At 46.5% G+C, this 19,475-nt stretch overlaps 1 protein-coding gene across 2 annotated transcripts in view; it reads right to left on the bottom strand.

The window, feature by feature from the left end:
• PIK3CD (phosphatidylinositol-4,5-bisphosphate 3-kinase catalytic subunit delta) overlaps nucleotides 1–19,475 on the bottom strand; it is a 764,407-nt gene that overhangs the window by 219,662 nt on the left and 525,270 nt on the right. For both annotated transcript variants that reach the window (XM_069610020.1, XM_069610019.1), the window contains one exon: nucleotides 11,557–11,744. In XM_069610020.1, coding sequence (XP_069466121.1) covers nucleotides 11,557–11,744 — 188 coding nt within the window. The remainder of the gene's footprint in view (nucleotides 1–11,556; nucleotides 11,745–19,475) is intronic.

Raw genomic sequence — 19,475 nt, 5'->3', positions numbered from 1 at the left:
CTAACCCCGCATACCAAGCTCCTGTTGACTGTGCCATTACAAATACAATGCAACCAGTGCTCCAGATAAGATTTGGAAGTTGAAGTATTTTACAAATATGGGAGTAAAATGATTTTTTAGGGAGTAAAAATGAAATTCCAATTCTCATTGTATTTTATAAGCGAGTGAAAATATATTTGAACTGGAAAAGAGAAATGTTTCTGTAATCATTATTTCTTTGCACCTAGTTATCTAAGCACATTAAAATATACACGTTTACTTCTTCTGATCAGGCAATAATAATAATAGTGGTTTCTTCCTGCGTTACTACATGCACTACAGGTCCAAACATATCCATGGACCTGTGTGGGTGAAAGCAGGGGCACAATGTTCTACGCGTTTTATTCCTATTTTTGTTGGGAATATTTTCACTCCCTATTTCTATTTTCTTGGTAGTGTTTGCCTATTTTTAGGGAGTAAAAGTAGCTGATACACCCCGTATCTGTAGGGCTGAATGCCACAATAAGAAAACAATGTAGGCCAGTTTAGACACACAAGAACTCTGATCATGCTTGCTTTATCATAGATGACCAGTAACCAATGTCAGACCACCACCAAAATGCCAGTCTAGCCACGTACTAACATGCATCAAGTTGGCTTTGCCAGAAAATGCCAGTAAAACATGCAATGCTACACTACAAAACCATTTCCTTATTGGGATCCATGTATATCTCCACTCAACACGTAAAAACACTGATCATGTTGACTTTGCCTTTAACACCAGTAAAACATGCAATGTCACTGTAAATCAGATTTGCCTTGCCTCTTATGCGAGTAAAAAAATGTCATGCTAAAGGAAGAAAAATGTCCAGTTCGCCTGCCCCAGTGTGCTATAAAACCCTCACCCCAAACCTTCAAGTAAAAACATTCATCAAGATGGCTTTGCCCATAAATACCAGTAAAACATGTAAGAAAATGAAATGTCCATGCTCCAGTGGCCCTTGCCTGGGTCCCACTAGTCACTCACTCATTGGCTGCTACTGAATATTGGGTGTAAACATGTCTCAAAAATATGCCATAGCGTGCAAGATTAGCAAGGGAGTCTGAATCAACAAAAGGTAGTTTAGGAGATTTGTTGGCAAAGGGGAGGGTGTTCACTTGTCCCCGAGAAATATTTTTGAATAATGGATTAAAATGGTGCATTATACAACACACTTTCTGTGCAAGATTAGGTCAAAATCCAGACAATTTGCAATTGGTTTGTAGGGTAACTAATCCAAATGTCTAACAGATGCAATTCAACAACAGTGCACAGGAGCATTCCCCCCAACGCATTTCTACGATGCATTTACCCACAAAATATGCCCGTTTAACGACACCTTCACGCTGGATATGCCCATACATGCCCATGATAGCTGCACCTATATATGCCAGTATTTCCATATATGAACTGTGAGAAACCAGCGGGTATTCTTAATTGTAGACCCCTTGGATCCTCTGTGCAGGTGGCCAGGGAAAGGCCATTGCTCTTGGATCCCGACCGTGGCGGTGGAGAAGCGATGGAGGATCACCTGGGTCGAGAGTCCTTGGGGAGTGGGAGTGGGAAGCCCTTGGGTAAGACATGGTATCCACCTTTCCCAACTGACGACCACTGCAACCCTTTCCCGACCTTCATAGGCTGCGAGTCAACTCCCCTTTCTTCCCCACATGTAAAAATGGACAGTACTGGGACGATGAAGAGGCAACTAAGAAGTGAAAACTATGCTCTTTTACCACTGTGGTATTGGGATGAGGAAGATGTCTGCTAAAAGCAGTGACGATCCGGCATGTCCCTTTAATTGTGGTCAGGCAGGGCTGATTGGACATACACACCTGCAGCCTGTCAAGGGGCTGCGATTGTATAAAAGGAGACCAGCCCAGCAGCAAAGAGAGCGACGGGAAAAGCAGGAAGGAGGCCGGTGCAAGCAGCAGGGGACTTTATTTGAGAGACACACCGAGGTCTGCAGAGAGAGGCAGCCTATGTAAGTGTGGCATATCAAATGGGGCTCCATGAAGCAGACCAACGATTGTGAAGGGAGTCGTGTGGAGAGGTGATCACTTTTCCCTGTGGTCAAGGTGCTCGCTGCCCTGTGTTAGGAGGTCGACAAAGGAGTGCCTAAAAGGCAAGAGTTGGAATCCCGACCTTAAAAGCAGAAGGCTGTATGATCCGCGCTGCGGGGAAAGCTTTGAACGTGACCAGTGAGTTTCCAACAAGCAAGAAACCCTGTGCGCGAGCGTTTGAACCTTTCACATTCTAAACGGAATACTTTGTTTCGGAGTGGTCGCAAGTTTAAGGAAACACGTTTTCAAAGGTCTCTGGTTCAAACTATTGTCATCTAATGAATTACTAGGCATACTTTGTTATCGGAGTGGTCGCTTGTTTGAGGAAACACTTTCTCGAAAATCTCTGAATGCAGGATATTTCGTTAAAAATAAAATTAAAGGAATATTACACATTGCGGGTTGAATGGAAAGTGTGCTACAAGTACAGCCTGTTCCTAATGCATACCGAAAGGAGTGAAAACTTTACTAAAGGGCAGAACTTTTACATCCTGACTGCAGAATTGAATACAACTTTAAATACAAGTAAAACCAATGCTTGCTGAAGTCTAAATTGAATGAAAGTTTAAAACCCACGGTATGCTGAATCCTAAAGTGAAGGGAACTTTAACATTGAACCAAAGAGGCATGTTTAAAATTAAACTGTGTGACAGCTACATATGATACAAATGCACATTGAAAGCATAATTAACGGGAGCTCCGAAGTTTATTCCAACACAGCCAAGATATTTACAGGAAAAACAACAATAAAAAGGAGGGCACAAGTGTGCCCAAGAATCCTAAGAAGACAAAGGGATACTTTTTGCGATGCAGAAACTAAGTCTTGTGGAAGGGAACCCTGAGACTTGAAACATTAACTTGACAACGGAGTCTCAAGGTGCTTTTATGTTTGGAACTTTGTTACTTGGAACTTGGGGAAGGGAACCCAGAGTACTGGTTAAAGCCGAATCATCCTGAACTTAAGGTCGCTTTTTCAGGCATTTTGTCGGAACTGTTATACTTGGGGAAGGGAGCTGAAAGGAAGCTGTGAGCTGGAAGAATCTCAGCATTTTGTGTTAAACATTGTTTTTTTTGGTTGCTGACATGCCCTACATATTGTATAGATCAGTTGTGTGGGCAAGAATAGGTTTTGGACACAGACAGATTCCCAAGTTGAACTCTTTGACTCAGACTTTCCTTAGTTTTATTTAGGTAGGGAACTCTCACCTTAGCATGGGGCAAGTTAGGCCTTTTTCTATCCTGACATTTAAGCTAATAAAGTATTTTGGTTTGAATTCTGAATCTGTTGTGTCTTGCTTCATGATGCCTTCACAGAACATACTTATGTTTGCAATGTGAAGAATGCCAGTAACGACACCAGGAAAGGACAAATTACCATAATGGTCTTTGTATGGATTCTTCTCCCGCAGATTCCTGATCTGATATTTATCCTCCTCCAGCACTGCTGCTCAGAAATTTCTTAGACGGGGAGCATAGAGGCCATCGACTCGGTCAGCCGTCGATCTGTCTTGCTGGGTACTCTATCATCGGCTTCGGACGCGACGTTGGGTGTCGTATATATACACCAAGTCACTACGCCCCATACCTCAGTTCTCCCATCTTCCACCCCCAAGCTCGACCGCTGCACAGAAAAACAGTGAGAGCAAAGGGCTAAACAGCCCATAAGAGGTTAACAATAACAAACTTCCCAATTGGAAGAAAAAACCTTGTGGATAGTGTTCCACAATATACAGAATCAGAAATGTTTCTTTTCTTTGATTGGTTGAGAAACATGCGGCATATCAGACAGAAAATGGTCACTCTAGCACCATTACCATGTGTCTACACACCAAAATAGACGCACACCAACTGCCAACACTTTCTGAGTGGGGACGGATGAGAGGGGAGATGGAGTCTGTTGGAGAAGAATCCATAGAAAGAACATTACAAAGTAATTTCTCATTCAATGGATTGCCTTTCTCCCGCAAATTCCTCATCTGAAAGACTCCCCAAGCAGTGAGACAAAACAGGCGGGCAGAAAGTTACAGTAACAGATTATGAAGCACCACCCTGCCAAAGCGCACATCAGCCCCACAGGCGACGTCCAACCCGTAGTGTCTGGTAAACGTATGTAATGAGGACCATGTTGCTGCATGACAAATATCCCTACCTGGGACCCCTTATTTTGCAAAGCCGTTGAAGCAGAGACTCCTCTGGTCAAGTGCGCCCGATGCCAGAAGGCAGCTCCCTGCTCACAGACTGATAGCACTCCGTAATGCACAAGGTAATCCATCGGGATAGCGTCTGCTTTGTTACCACCAGACTTTTACAGGATAGAGAATAGGCCACAAAAAGTTGATCAGATTAATGAAATTCTGACATCCTTGCGATGTACAAATTCAGGACCTCTTGGGATCCAGCCGATAGAAGCGCTCCTCTTCCTCAGAAGGGTGTGGTGGAGGGTAAAAGACCGGCAGGTCTATGGCTTGAGACAGGTGAAACTCAAGAGACCACCTTTGACAGAAATCCTGGACTTACTTTAAGTGAGACCATTTCCCAAAAGAACCACAAAAAGGGTGGTTTGAAGCAAAGGGCTTGCAATTGGCTGACCCCCCCCTTGCGGATGTAATCGCAACCAAGAAGGTGGTCTTCAAAGTGAGCACCCGCAAACAGGTGTGCATGGGCTCAAAAGAAGCAGCCATTAAGATTAAGAAGGTTAGATCCAGATTAAAATCCCAATCTGGGACAACCAAGGGAGTTGGCCGGAAACGTATTCACAAGGCCCTTCAGGAATTAGTTCATAACGTATAGAATGAACCTTGGTTCCGAGACCTCTTGAACACAGGCAAGACTGCCAAATATCCTTTGACTGTGGCAACCCGAGGGCCTGCTGAGGCCAGTGACAGAAAGAACTCCATCAATGTAGTGTTGGGGCAAGCCATGGGGCAAGCGATAGGGTTAATCCTGCATTCCCTTCACCACACCTCAAATCTTCTCCACCTGCACACAAACAGAAATTGCGTGGGAGGCCTGCGTGCAGCCAGCAACACCTCAATCACCTCCTCAGAGAGGTCCGAGTCATACCTCATCCTCCCAAGAGCCACGCATGTAGGTTGAGGGATTCCAGGTTCGGGTTCAGCACCCGACCTTTCGACTGGGTTAGGAGATACGGGCGACGAGGCAACCGGAGAGGTGGGCAGATGGTCCGATCCAGAAGGTCTGAGAACCATGTCCTTCTCGTCCAGTCTGGGGCAATCAAGATCAGGTTGCTCGAACCCTCTTCAACCTCCTGAGAACTCAGGGGATGATGGGAATCGGAAAGAAGGCGTAGTGGAGAGGGAAGGTCCAATCTACCAGAAATGCGTGCCCTAGCGTACCATTTGCTGGGAATTCCCTTGAGTAAAACTGTCTGTACTTCCTCTTGCACTCCGTGGCAAACAGGTCCACCGATGTGGTACCCCAGTGAGAGAAGACCTCCTCTAGGACTTTCTGGAACACTTCCCACTCGTGTGAGACTGTGCTCTGCCTGCTCAGAGCATCACTCAAACTGTTCTCTGTCCCCGCTAGATGAACTACCAAGATAGAGAGATTCGGTTGTCCAACAGCCAGAACCACAGCTGCATCGCCTCTCGGCAGAGGGGGTGGGAGCACACCCTACCTTGCTTGTTCAGGTACTGCATTACCATCGTATTGTCTGTCAGAATCAGGACATGCTTCCCCTTCAAAGATGGAGCAAACGCTCTCAGGGCTAAGCTGATGGCTCACAACTCCAGCCTGTTGATGTGCCACCTGGCTTCCATTGATGACCAAAGGCCATTCACCTGCAAGTTCTCGCAGTAAGCGCCCCAGCCCTTCAGACACACATCTGCGACCACTCAGGCCTGAGGCCATAGAGGCCAGAACGGTCCCTCCGCCATGAGATTGCTGCTGTCGGTCAACCAACCAAGGTAGGAGCCATTGAAGAGATCTCATGCGCTGCCTGGCCTCTGGCACCAGAAAAATACAGGAGGCCATGAGGCCTAAGAGGCAGAGGAAGGAAGCTGCTAATGCAGCGTTGTTCCGGAACCGGTTCACCATCTGCGTGATGCTGTTACTCTCTCCTTGGGGGAAGCCCTTCCCCACTCGGGTGTCTAGGAGTGTCTGATGAACTGGAGTCTCTGGACTGGTATCACATGGGACATCAAGTTCAGGGAGAAGCCCAGCCTGTGGAGTAGCGAGCAGGTGTCCTCCAGGTGGGACAAAACTCGCTCTGCCAACTTCCCCCGGATCAGCCAGTCGTCCAGGTACAGGAATACATGGACTCTGGAGCTATTGAGGTGCACTGCGACTACTGCCATGAGCTTAGTGAAGGCCCTTGGAGCAGAGGTCAACCAAAAAGGGGAAACACCTTGAACTGATAGTGCTTGTCCCCTATGAGAAAACTCAGGAACTTCCTGTGCTTTCGGTGTATCGGGACATGGAACTAAGCATCCTGCAGATATATTGACATCAGCCAGTTCTGCAATTCGAGAGGGTGGAGAATTTCTCTCAACGTGACCGTCTTGAATTTGTCTTTCCTCAGGAGCATGTTCAATGCCCCAAAGTCCACAATGGGACGTAGACCACCTCCCTTCTTGGGCACCAGGAATACCAGCCTGATACTCTCTGCTCGGGAGGTACCTCTTCCATGGCACCCTTCCAAATAGAGCTCCCAGTTCTTCTTGGAGCTCCTGTCCCAGTTGGCTTGGAGGTGGTGGGGGTCTGTCCGGTAGTTTCCTTAATTGGCTTGGAGGTGGTGGGGGTCTGTCCGGTAGTTTCCTTAAGAAAGGCAGACAATAGCCTCACTGCACGTGCCCCAGGGCCCAGGTGTCAGAGGTAATCTCCTGCCATTGGGGCCAGAGCTCTGACAGCCGTCCACCAACTGGTAAGTTGTGGGAGTGGACGTCAAAGCAACTTAGAGGGCAGAGCTGCCCCTGCCTGCTGGCCTCTGGAAGCCCCCTTGCCCCTTCCGGAGTGCGAGAAACCCTTCTGCCCGTACCTGGCCTATGGAAGCTATGCTTTCCTACCATAAGGCGCATATCGCTTGTAGCCCTTGCCCCTAGAGTCGAAGTTGAAGGCAGGTTTGGCTGGTTGCGCAGCTAGACCCAGCGATTTTGTGGTGATCTTTGACTCCTTATATTTTACCAAGGAGTCGGCGGCCTACTGGCCGAACAGGAAGTCACCCTCAAGGGCATGTCCAGCAGTCTGTATTGGACATTTGGCAAAAAGCCTGAAGACCTCAAGAATGCCTGCCTCCTCAATGCTATAGCCGAAGCCATTGAACAGCCTATACAGTTGTCCACGTCCAGTCCCGTTTGCAGCGACTTCCTGCCCACCTTCCCATCTTCACCCAGCTGTACGAAGCAGTTTCGCCTCCCCCCTCAGCAATGTATTGAGTTATATGTTCTACTGCCTTCCAGAGGCTGAAAGAATACCTGGAAAACCACTGGCTACGTGACCCAAGTATCTTCTTTGCCATTACATCAATTCTCTTACGTTCCCTGTCAGAAGGCAGATGCGAGGTATAAGATGCTGATCTGTTGGAGACTGTGGCAGCCTGCATGACAAGACCTTACAGGGAAGGGTGAGAAGACAAAAAAGGCAGTTCTCTTTTGTTAGCCTGTACTTCCCGGTCATGGTGGAAATGACGGAGGAATGGAGCATGGGTGCTGCCACAGAGAGGCTACTGGATCAGCGATTTACGGGTTCAGTGGCATATTCCTTTAAGTAACTGGGCCCTCGTCCAGGATGTCGATCAATTCGCAACCTTGGACCGGCACTGCCACAACATGCAGCCCTAAGGTGTCAACCGCCCCATCCACAAGTGCCCGAAATTTGACATGGGTGTAAGGGTGGGCTTGTTGTAGTTCCACATCAGGGGATGTGTCCAGCCTGCTGGCATCGTGGAGCCTGTGTGCCAACGGCAAAAGGTCAACTTGGTTGTTGAAAAAGTGGACACCCCAATCCCAGTGTACACAGCATCGATGTCCCCTTGATCATCGCCGCCATCGGTGCCGAAGATAGACGCCATGGAACCTGAAGAAATCGGTCCAGGAGAGTGGGACAAAAGATCTGTCCCCGATCAATGGCGCCAAGGGCTTATCCTTCGGCGCCGATAAGGCCTTGGGACGCCTGAACCCTGCAGCTTGCGGAAAGGCCCAGGCTTCAGTGTCTTTTTCGGCATGGAGCACAAACGGACGCCGACATCGTCAGCAATAGGGCTTGCGTGAGGTCGGTTGTACCGAGTGCCGCTTCTGCCTTCGAGGCCTGCTGTTTGGGGGGTTTGCACCTGCATGTTTTTGAAACATTTCCAGCATTTGGACTTTAAACTCTTCCCACTCCTGCCGAGTGGATGGCCCAGCCGACAACTTACCTCTATCCGACGAAGAGTCGGAATCTATTTGGTGCCGGTGGTGCCTTTTTTTTCTTCTTGTGTGACAAGGAAGAGTGGCTCCTCGAGTGGGACCACTACTTAGTCTTACGCGGATGTTTCTCTTTTTCAGGGCTAGGCCCATTGGTCTCTGCCTTAGAGGACAGGACAGTTGTCCGTGCAGATGACTTCGAAGGCCATCGGCCCAACGTGAATTTAACTGCGCGCTCACGCACGGATTTCGAGTTCATTTTAGCGCACAACGCCCACCCCTCGCTGTCGTGACCTGTGCTGACTCACCACAAGCATATCTCATACGGGTTGGTCATTGACATCTTAGAGTGGCAGTCGGTACACCATTTTAAACCTGAGGCACAGACATCTCGCGGTCGAATGAAAAAAGCAAATCTGATGAAAATACGACAAAATGTCTAAGTCTCGATTCAATGCGTTCCTCTGGTGAGCACACGGATAAAAGGAACTGAGGTATGAGGCATAGTGACGTGATATATATATATATACACGACGCCCAACGTCATGTCCGAACCGACTATCGAGTACCGAGCAAGATGGATCGACAATCGAGGTCTACTATGCCCCCAGTCGAAAACATTTCTGAGCATCAGAGCTGGAGGAGGATATCTATCAGATGAGGAATCTGCGAGAGAAAGGTAATACATTGAAACATGTCGGGATGGCTTTACCAATATATGGCAGTAGCCCCATGTACGAACATAGTACTGTGGGCTTTGCCATTAAAAATGCTATGCCATAATAAGAAAACATGTCCAAACTGGCTGCATCAACATATCAATCCGGCCAACTAATAACATATTCATAGAAGCCCAGGATAAAATGTCATGCCAAAGTGAGAAAGGGATAGACTAGATGCGCTAATATGCCAGTCTACCCACTAATAACACATCATGCCTGCTTTAGCATGGATTCCCAATAAAACTAAGTTTTAGCCCACCCCTCTCCCACATACCACAAATCAGTTCCTAGCCTAGCATTAAACACAAACACACACATTCACAAATGCACCCATTCACCATACACACATACACACACACACACTCACTCATTCATTCATACACGTTACATAATATATTCAACCCCACGCAACCCCTCCCCCCCCCAACCCCAAAATGAGCTTCTCAGACCAGCATTAAACAAAAGCACACACACATGCAGCCATGCACCAAATTACCATATACTCAAAGACAATCACACCCAGCCACCCATTCACTAACATTACATAATATAGATATGTACCCCCACATGTCCCCTCTCCCTCCCATTCCCTCCCCAAACACAGCTCCTCCGCCCAGCATCAAACACAAGCACAAGCAAACACACACATTCACACATGCACTTATTCACCATACACTCTCAGACACACAAACCCAGCCGCCCATGCACCATACACTCACACATATTACATAATATACACACATACACCCTTCCTTCCATGCATACACAGACATTTAAAAATAAAACGTTTGTACTTTTTGGGGGAAATCAGTTGCTCTGCAGACAGATGTCAGGCCTTCGGCTCTGTGCTTTAATTATACAACACAGGAACAGTTCCTGTCATGCGTAGAGCAGAGTAGCTGCAGGCCTCCATCCAGGTCCTGGGTGTTGGGGTGGACTCTGACTAACAAAATAAATTATTTCCGTTGCAGAAAAACATAACAGAATTATTTTCTGAGGTCAGAGTGACTTCAAGAAAGAACATTTTTTTTTAGAAGACCGAGACCACCTCTCCTCCCCCATTCAGACTTATCGATGCACAGGGCTCGCAAGCGTCATCCCTGAGCAGCAGATCTCTGGGTAGTCAGAGGGCCTAAGGTCTAGAAACATTTCACACTGGTCACTGCAAGCGAGATGGGCTCTCTGCAGACTGAGACAGCCTCAGATTCCTCTGCTATAGTATGTAAACCAAGCTAGCAGGAAGCAGGCTCATTAAACTGGGGAAGATTGGCTGCTGTATTTACCAAAAATATCCTGTGTAGGCAGTAAAACACGCAGACGTCATCTGAAAGAAAGTCTGCAGGATAGGTATTCCCGACTTCTATTAATTTAAGATAAGGCAAGAAGACAAAAATTCCTGGACCAAGTCGACGCACCAAGTCTAGGCACTCACTTCAGGACGGAAAGGTCTTGGAGATCCCTGCCTACAAACCAGCTTTCAATCATGCACATGTGCCGGCATCTGGAGGCAAATAAACTATTTGAACGCACAAGTTAGGAATTGTAAAAGAACAAATGGCAGAGAATCTGTGCTAGTCTTAAGATGCTCCAGGGCTGGATGGCTACTGTGACAATTCATCAGGATACAACGTGTAAAAGGGTTTTCTTTCCTACCATTGCTATCTCAGTTCCCAGCTCCTGCCTACATGGGTTTAGATTACAAGACCTCACCTCTAGACTTCCTGCTGTTGGCTTAAAACACAAAATACTTGGTTGGGGGCCAAGTCTCACACCAGTACTTCTGCTACTTCCCACCTTCTGGATGTGGGGTTCTTATCAAGCAAAAACCCCTCTTGCTGCTGCAGCATCACATATTTTATGATCACAGTTATGTATCCTGCCATATGGAAGGAGTTTGGAGAAGTTGTTACACAGAGATAATGTAGAGGTTCAGAGTACCATCGAGTTGGGCAGCAATGTACATGTATTATCATCTGAATATCATAGCAAGCTATAATACTTCCCACCCACCCTGGGTAAATGTGCATTCTATAAAATGCACACCTTCGGTTACCAACATTCTACATCTTCCGACATCTCATTTGCCACATCTCTCTGGGGTAAAAACTCTTGATATGGCTGCTTAACACCAAGTACACACCATAAATCAACACCATTTCAGGCCCACAAAAAGTCCTGGTAAGTGAAGATGGGCTTCAGACAGATTTCTTACTAATTAACGCCAAACAAAAGTGAATGAGTTTGTTACTCGCAAACACAACAGGAGCTCATTTGCCACAGAATCACCAGGCTAAAAACAGGTTCAAAAGGGGAATAAAGAGGTATTTCCTCTGCGAGAGCACTGGGTGTGGTGATCCAACCTTTGGTGGCGTCATGCCATTAGCCCAGTCACCTACCACAAATTCTCCAAGATCACACTGGGGTTCAGAGGGGACTGGATCTTGCACAGCGCCTCCATGTAATTCTCCTGCTTCATGGACAGGTGCATCGCCTCCTTCACTTCCTTTAGCTGGGCCTTTGTGACCTTCATAGAGTTGATTTTGACAAGATCATTAAGGGCCTTCATTTTCGTGAGTGCTTCTATCTGAGGAAAAGGAAGAAAGACATCCCTATGAGCATGTTTAGGTGGAATATAATGTTCTCAGTACCACACTATAGGAGCACCAGAACACATTGACAACAGTTTCTAGCACCAGTCCACATCCTCTATAACTACAGTTACTTCACCGCAACAAACCTCAGCAAAATCAATAGCTCGTGCCATGTGTTTACAGTAAGAGCTTTTAAGCACAAAGATTTTATTTGTGAAATGTAGTTTATTTGCACAGAAGAGAATCATTAACATTGCTGTTAGTGTGAAAAGTGCACGTGTCCAATTGTTTTTGCAAGAAACAATGTACAATGCTTATGATGGCAATATATTATTTTAAAAATAATGACAGCATTTAACGTGCAATGTGCAATGTGCAAAGAGCAAACTGGTAGCTCCAGACCATGTTGGGCTCATGTTTCCACAAGCATGCATGTCGGCTCCCATCTTTATCATTGTCTCTTTAACTATGTATGGCATACATTACTTATTTGCACAGAAGAGAATCATTAACATTGCTGTTAGTGTGAAAAGTGCACGTGTCCAATTGTTTTTGCAAGAAACAATGTACAATGCTTATGATGGCAATATATTATTTTAAAAATAATGACAGCATTTAACGTGCAATGTGCAATGTGCAAAGAGCAAACTGGTAGCTCCAGACCATGTTGGGCTCATGTTTCCACAAGCATGCATGTCGGCTCCCATCTTTATCATTGTCTCTTTAACTATGTATGGCATACATTACTTAGTGTAAAAAAAAAGTCCATAGGCACCCCACTGCGAGAACGAACACGGCCCATTGACCTGTTCTTTGGGAACGTACCCACTCGAGAGTCTGCAGCCACACTTTAGCTCACTGTACCTTTTACAGATGGGAAATACTCATTTGCATATCAGTCTTTGTACCGCCACATGGGCGGTCCAGCACCGAAATGCTATGGCAATTCCCTTCTGAGCAAGAGTGCCAAAAGCAACCCCATACACATGTTTCAGCATTGTTGGGCCTCATTAGTGAGGTGGAGCTGTGCCTCTCTGAGCACAGTGAGCAAGGGGTCCACGTCTGAAGCGTCCTCTGTGCTCAGAGCGGCACAGCTACATCTCACTGATGAGGCCCAACAATGCTGAAACATGTGTATGGGGTTGCTTTTGGCACTCTTGTTCAGAAGGGAATTGCCATAGCATTTCGGTGCTGGACCGCCCATGTGGGCGGTACAAAGACTGCTATGCAAATGGATATTTCCCATCTGTAAAAGGTACAGTGAGCTGAAGTGTGGCTGCGGACTCTCGAGTGGGTACGTTCCCAAAAGAACAGGTCAATGGGCCACGTTTGTTGTCGCAGTGGGGTGCCTATGGACTTTTTTCTTTACACTAAGTAATGTATGCCATTGAGCAAGGGGTCCACGTCTGGATGACCCCTAGGACATTTCAGACGTGGACCCCCTGCTCACTGTGCTCAGAGAGGCACAGTTCCACCTCAGTGATGAGGCCCAACAAGGCTGAAACACACGTAAGGGGTTGCTGTTGGTACTCTTCTTGAGAAGGGAATTGCCATAGCATTTTGGTGCTGGACTGCCCATGTGGGCGGGACAAAGATTGATATGCAAATGTCTATTACCCATCTGTGAAAGGTACAGTGCGCTAAAGTGTGGCTGCAGACTCTCGAGTGGGTACCCTCCCAAAGAACAGGTCAGTTAGCCGTTTTCGTTCTCAAAGAGGGGTGCCTATGGACTTTTTTTTGATACAATACTTACTGTTATCGTATTTCTGATGTTTGTATCTGCTTAGATTCACATGCTTGCATAGGCTGACATCTAGCGGTAGGCCAGGAGTACTGCACATGTTTTTGAAGTTCTAAAAGTTCTAAAAGGGACGTCGACTGGGTGGGTTTGTAACATTATCACTAGGGTGACGTCTACTGTACCCATGATCCCTCAGGCGTTGAGGGCCCTCGGATGTTTTTTTTACACCATCGTGGTTGGATGTGTTACGTGGAGTCTGTAGGGCAAGATATGTACTCTAGGTAACTGTCAAGTGCCATAAATAAATAATTCCAGACATAAGATGTCCACGCGAACATGGTTAGGATTCTGCTTTACTGTTGCTTTCAAATACCTTAATGCTAAACAGCATTTGTTTCTGGTAAAGTACACACATAACCAAGAAGTGCGATATTTGAGACAAATATTAAGGTGGCATCCTGTTATTATATTGCTAAAAGAATACAATGTCTATGCTAAATGATCTAAAGCGCTCATTGGCCACACTTCAACTAGCTTAAATGTTAACTTTTCAATGTAATATGTTTGACATCTGAATTGTAAAAACAATACAAAACCATATTTTTTCAGGCGTCCATAATTGCAACCCTTATGCCACCCAGTCAATACACAGGTAATTATTTCTGGACAAATGGGAGGCAGAATGCCTTGGCGGAAACAATTTTAAGATGCTCCAGGGCTGTATGGCTACTGTGATGATTCACAAGCCTTTTTCAATTAGGCTAGGGAGGTGCGGCCGCTACCCAATGTCCCCCTAGGGGTGGTTTAATGTGGTAGAACCTCATGGGCAGGGACCCCCCCCCTCTTGGAATAAGGACTATCACCTGGGGTAAAGCCCAATAAATGTTGCCACTCTCAGACATTCCTTAGCCCTCCCTAATGTCCACAGCCCCTTAATTGAACAAGCCTATGTATTGTTGTAACATAGGACCTAAAACCAAAAGTACTGGGACGAGGAACAACACAGGAGACAAACATCATGAACTGTGGTAACACTGGTACGAGGTGGCCTCAAGGAGGCATGAGGATTAAGCTGATAAAGAAGAAGGACTTGTGTAATCACATGGGAGGAACTGGATACAAAGTATAAAAATGAACTAAGGACTTAGATCAGTGTAGCCCGGCTGTGGAGCCGAACGCAGCCATAACGAGAAGAATAGTGGTGACAGGAGCAGTGGTATCCAGTCCTGTTGGGGAAAGCCGCCGGCACCCGAAGTCTACAGCGTCGGAGATTCGAACACAGACAGACAGCTGTAGAGAAGTGGAGAGCGGCAAGAGGATGCCAAGGAAGTTCTCCACCTGCCGAGAGAAGGCGGACGGCATCCTGAAGCTAGGAAGATGCCGCTAAGTCACGAGTGCAGAGGAGAGAAGCCCACAGAGCTGGAATAGTGTGCCCCAGTTCAAGTGCCGTAGAGGTACCAAATGCAAGGGGAGGTACATGAAAACCAGAGGGGACCCAGGGGTTTACACAGAGGCTAAGGAGGCTTTTGTCCCAGCCCAGTATTAGCAAGGATGTTAATGGGCATAACGAAAGAAGGGTCTGGGACCCAGCAGTGAGAGGGCTAGCATCAGAGGCAATCTTCCTCGGCACAGTGGTAACGAGGAAACCACTGACCACCAGAGAAGGGTCTGGGACCGTAAGCGTGAAAAGGAAGGCATCAGAGGAAATCTTCCTTGGCACAGTGGTAGTGAGGAAACCAACGGCCTCCAGAGAAGGGTTTGGAAACCCAACAGCGAGAAAGAATGGTAACAAACAGTACTAGGAGAAGGGAGTCATTCTCCTGGTATCAGGCAAAAAGCTGTGATAGAAACACGGGGGAAGGGAGTCATTCCCCCTGGCTTTGTGGTGAACTGGATAAAGTAACACCTGGAGACAGGAGGTATTCTCTTGGCACTGGGCTGAGAGTGGTACTGGAGACACCAGGGAAAGAAGACAAGGTTATATACCAGGAGAAGGGAGTAATTCTCTTGGGCATTGGATAAAGACTGTGTGAAGCCCATAAGCCAGGGGAAGGGAGTCATTCCCCCCTGGAATTTTCTGTTGAAAGAGAATATTTGTTGGACACTGTTCAAGAATCAGGATACAGGAGCCATTCTCCTGAAGGAGGAACTCTGCTAGGTTATTCTTTAGCTATAATGTGTGGGTTATGGCAGGATTTCACACAGAACGGTGGAACTTTGATTTGACAGACATTCCGACAATTCATTTAGTTTGAGGGAGGGAAACTCATCTTAGAGATAGGGACAGTGAGGTCTTTTATTTGATAAATAGAAGTATATAACCAAAACCATGCCGCCCTCATTCTTCGACACCTTTACACTAAATAGTATACCAAGTGTCTGCCTGTGATAAAATGTGGCTGCATGCACAGTCTTTGTTGTGGACATAGAAACATTGAACAGCCTTCCATTAAAACATCATTCGGGGCACAGTTCTGAATTATGGGAGGGTAGTGGTATGATGTCACCTGCTCTCTTGTGGAAGCATTTCAGATTTGATTACTGTTGACATCCTAGGAAAGTATGTCATGCCTCACCAGTACTGCTTACAGAAGAGAAGCAGACTGAACTAGCACCATGCAAATGATTGTTTTCCCCTAAAGAGCATATTATGATTAATTTTAGTAGATGACAGTTTGGACAGAATTATATTCAACCAAGTAAGACAGTTCAGAGGGTTATTAAATTTGTTGCAGAGATATTCACAACACTAAATCCATTCTTCGAGCACTTGCTTACACACACTTTTTCTCTTTTTAGAATACACATTATTGCAGCCACAACACACCTTACTATCACTCTCATATATCCCACTATTTTCTGTCAATGCTTTCCAGCAGACTAGGGGGCTACGTTTCCTGGGGGGTCTGAATGTCCCCAACTCGGACAAGGTTTACATGCTTTGAAACTACTATGGTAGTGAACTTGCTTAGTTCATAAAACTAGGGGCTAGGCCGGGTCTGCAGATTTGAACATTATCTGAAACATTGACGTGGTCTCTTTCTTGACCCTTTGTCTTTGTCATTGCAAACACCCTCTACAACCATTTTGGGTTTTTGGTGTTGTATTATATAAACTTGATAATCCAGATAAACTTTATTTAACATGAATGTTTATGTTTTTCAATGTATATTATTTTGTATTAATGAATACACCTATAGTAAAGGTCATGAAAACAATGTCACAGTAATGCTTTGTAGTAGTGTTCTTTGCCATAAAACAATACCCTAAGGAACGTTATATAATTATCTTCTTCTGTCCCTTTTCCAAAGTTAACAAAAACAAGTGGTTTGCAAACCTCTTAGGTATAAAGAGAAGCAAACACCAAAAAAGTGTGATACTAATAAAATAAAGATCAATTCTGGGTGCAGGGGAGAAAATGCAGCTCTGGCACAACAAGCTGCTCCTATGAATCAAGAGAGAAGAACAAGTTACTTCTTACCTTGTAACGTTCTTTCGACGGGATGTTCCTCCGACGTATTCCTCATCTTAGATATATCCTTCCAGCTCTGCTGGCCTCGGAAAAAATTTTCTCTAGAGGGCGCTGCGCGTCGACGTCCCTCGAGTCGATGTCCTTCGACAGCCGCCGTATCGACGCTCGACGTCATCCTGCCTATAAAGGCCGCGCGCAGCGTCCGTTGCTCAGTTCCGTTTTGTAGCCCACAGTATTACTGTCTGGACTAGACTAATCACCCTGAAGGAGCGTAAGCTGCAACAACAAGGGAAGTAGAACTGCGGGGATGGATGGGAGGGTCGATGAAGAATACGTCGGAGGAACATCCCGTCGAAAGAACGTTACAAGGTAAGAAGTAACTTGTTCTTCGAAGGGATTGTGTCCTCCGACGTATTCCTCATCTTAGATAGGCTCCCATAGCAGTATTCTATATTCGGAGGAGGGAGTACTGACTTCACGCTGTCTTCTATTGATGAATAGAATGCAGTACAGCCCTTCCAAACCTAGTCTCTTGACTAGAGGAGGAATCCAGATTGTAAAAACGTGTAAAGGTATGGACAGACGACCATGTAGCGGCCGCACATATGTCTTTAATCGGCACGCCTCTTTTGAGGGCCGATGAAGCTGCAATACCTCTGGTCGAATGAGCCCTAAGGTTTTGAGGGGGCTCTTTCCCTGCCAGTTTATAACATTCCAGAATGGCTAGAATGATCCATCTGGAAATGGTCTGCTTAGTTATTGGTAACCCCAGCTTGTGACCTGCGTAACCTACAAACAGCTGGTCTGCCTGTCTTATCCTGGTAGTCTACTAATGTAAAAACTTAAAACCCTCCTAGGGTCTAGTCTGTGTAACCTCTCTTCCTCTTTCCCCGGGTGAGGAGGAGGATAGAAAGATGGTAGGGTAATCTTCTGAGAGATATGGAATTCAGAGACTACCTTTGGGAGGAAATTAGGCTTCACTTGCAGGACAACTTTGTCTTTGTGAAAGATTGTATGAGGGGGTTTACAAGAAAGAGCTTGTAATTCGCTCACCCTTCTAGCAGATGTAAGTGCTATTAATAAAACAGTCTTAAGGGTAAGGAATCTTAACGAACAAGAATGGAGAGGTTCAAAAGGTGTACCCATCAGGAAAGTTAGTACTAAGTTTAAATCCCATAGGGGAACTTGGAATGGTCTTGGGGGATAAACATTGGTTAACCCCTTTAGAAACTGTATTACCAAGGGTAATTTGAAATAGGATGGTCCCTCCGCAGTACGCTTAAAGATAGATAGCGCTGCGAGATAGCCCTTAATGGTGCCAAATTGAAGGCCTGAATTTGCCAAATATAGTAGGAAGGACAAAACCATTGGTGTACCACATGAAAATGGGTCGATATTCTGTTCTCTACACCAGCTGCAAAATCTGTTCCAACGGCAGCGGTATAAAGACTTTGTTGCTGGCCTCCTTGCCGAAAGCAACACCTCCATAACATCATCAGGGAGGTCCCAATCCTTGTACCTCAGCCGTTCAGAAGCCAAGCGTGAAGGTTGAGGGTTTTGATGTCTGGATGGAGAACCTGACCTCCCTTCTGTGAGAGTAGGTTCTCTCTGAGAGGAAGTCGAATTGGAGGGCAGATGGACAAGTCTAGAAGGTCCGGGTACCACGTTCTCCTGGCCCAATCCGGGGCAATTAGGATCATGGTTCGCCGGAATCTTCTCAACCTCCTGATCATTTGAGGAATGACAGGGACCGGTGGGAACGCGTACAGAAGCGGAAACTCCCAGTCCACTATGAACGCGTCTCCCAGAGCTCCTCTCGGAGGAAATTCCCTTGAGCAGAACAGGTCGCATTTCCTGTTTAGGCTGGTGGCGAACAGATCTACCTGAGGGGTTCCCCAAAGGGCGAAGATCTCTTGAAGGACTTCCTGAGCTAGCTCCCACTCGTGGGAGACTGTGTTCTGCCTGCTCAGAGCGTCCGCTGTCAAGTTCTTCTCTCCGGCTAGGTGAACTGCCGATAGAGAGATTCCTTCTTGGATTGCCCAAAACCAGAGCTGCATCGCCTCTCTGCACAGGGGTAGTGATCCTACGCCTCCTCTTTTGTTGAGGTAATGCATGGCCACTGTGTTGTCCGTCATTATCAGGACGTTCTTCCCTTGTACAACTGGCAGGAAAGCCTTCAACGCAAGTCTGATGGCTCTCAGCTCTAACAGGTTGATGTGTAGTCTGGACTCCGATGGAGACCAACGACCGCTGATGGTCAAGTCGTTTGCGTGGGCTCCCCACCCCGTGAGTGAGGCATCCGTGACTACTGTTATCTCCGGCCAGGGTTGCCAAAACTGTTCTCCTTTCAGAATGTTCTCCTGACAGGCCCACCACTGAAGGTCTCGAGCCACCCTGCCGGGAACCTGAAGAAGATCTGTCATTCTCCCTGAGAATTGTGACCACTGAGTCCTCAGTGCCCACTGGAGGGATCTCATTCTCAGGCGAGCCTCTGGCACAAGGAAAATGCAG

The sequence above is a fragment of the Ambystoma mexicanum genome, chromosome 8 (genome assembly GCF_040938575.1).
Source record: "Ambystoma mexicanum isolate Mex_15411 chromosome 8, UKY_AmexF1_1, whole genome shotgun sequence".
Taxonomy (NCBI): Eukaryota; Metazoa; Chordata; class Amphibia; order Caudata; family Ambystomatidae; genus Ambystoma; species Ambystoma mexicanum.
The sequence above is the reverse complement of the archived record's forward strand: the minus strand, read 5'-3'. Positions and strand labels throughout refer to the sequence as shown.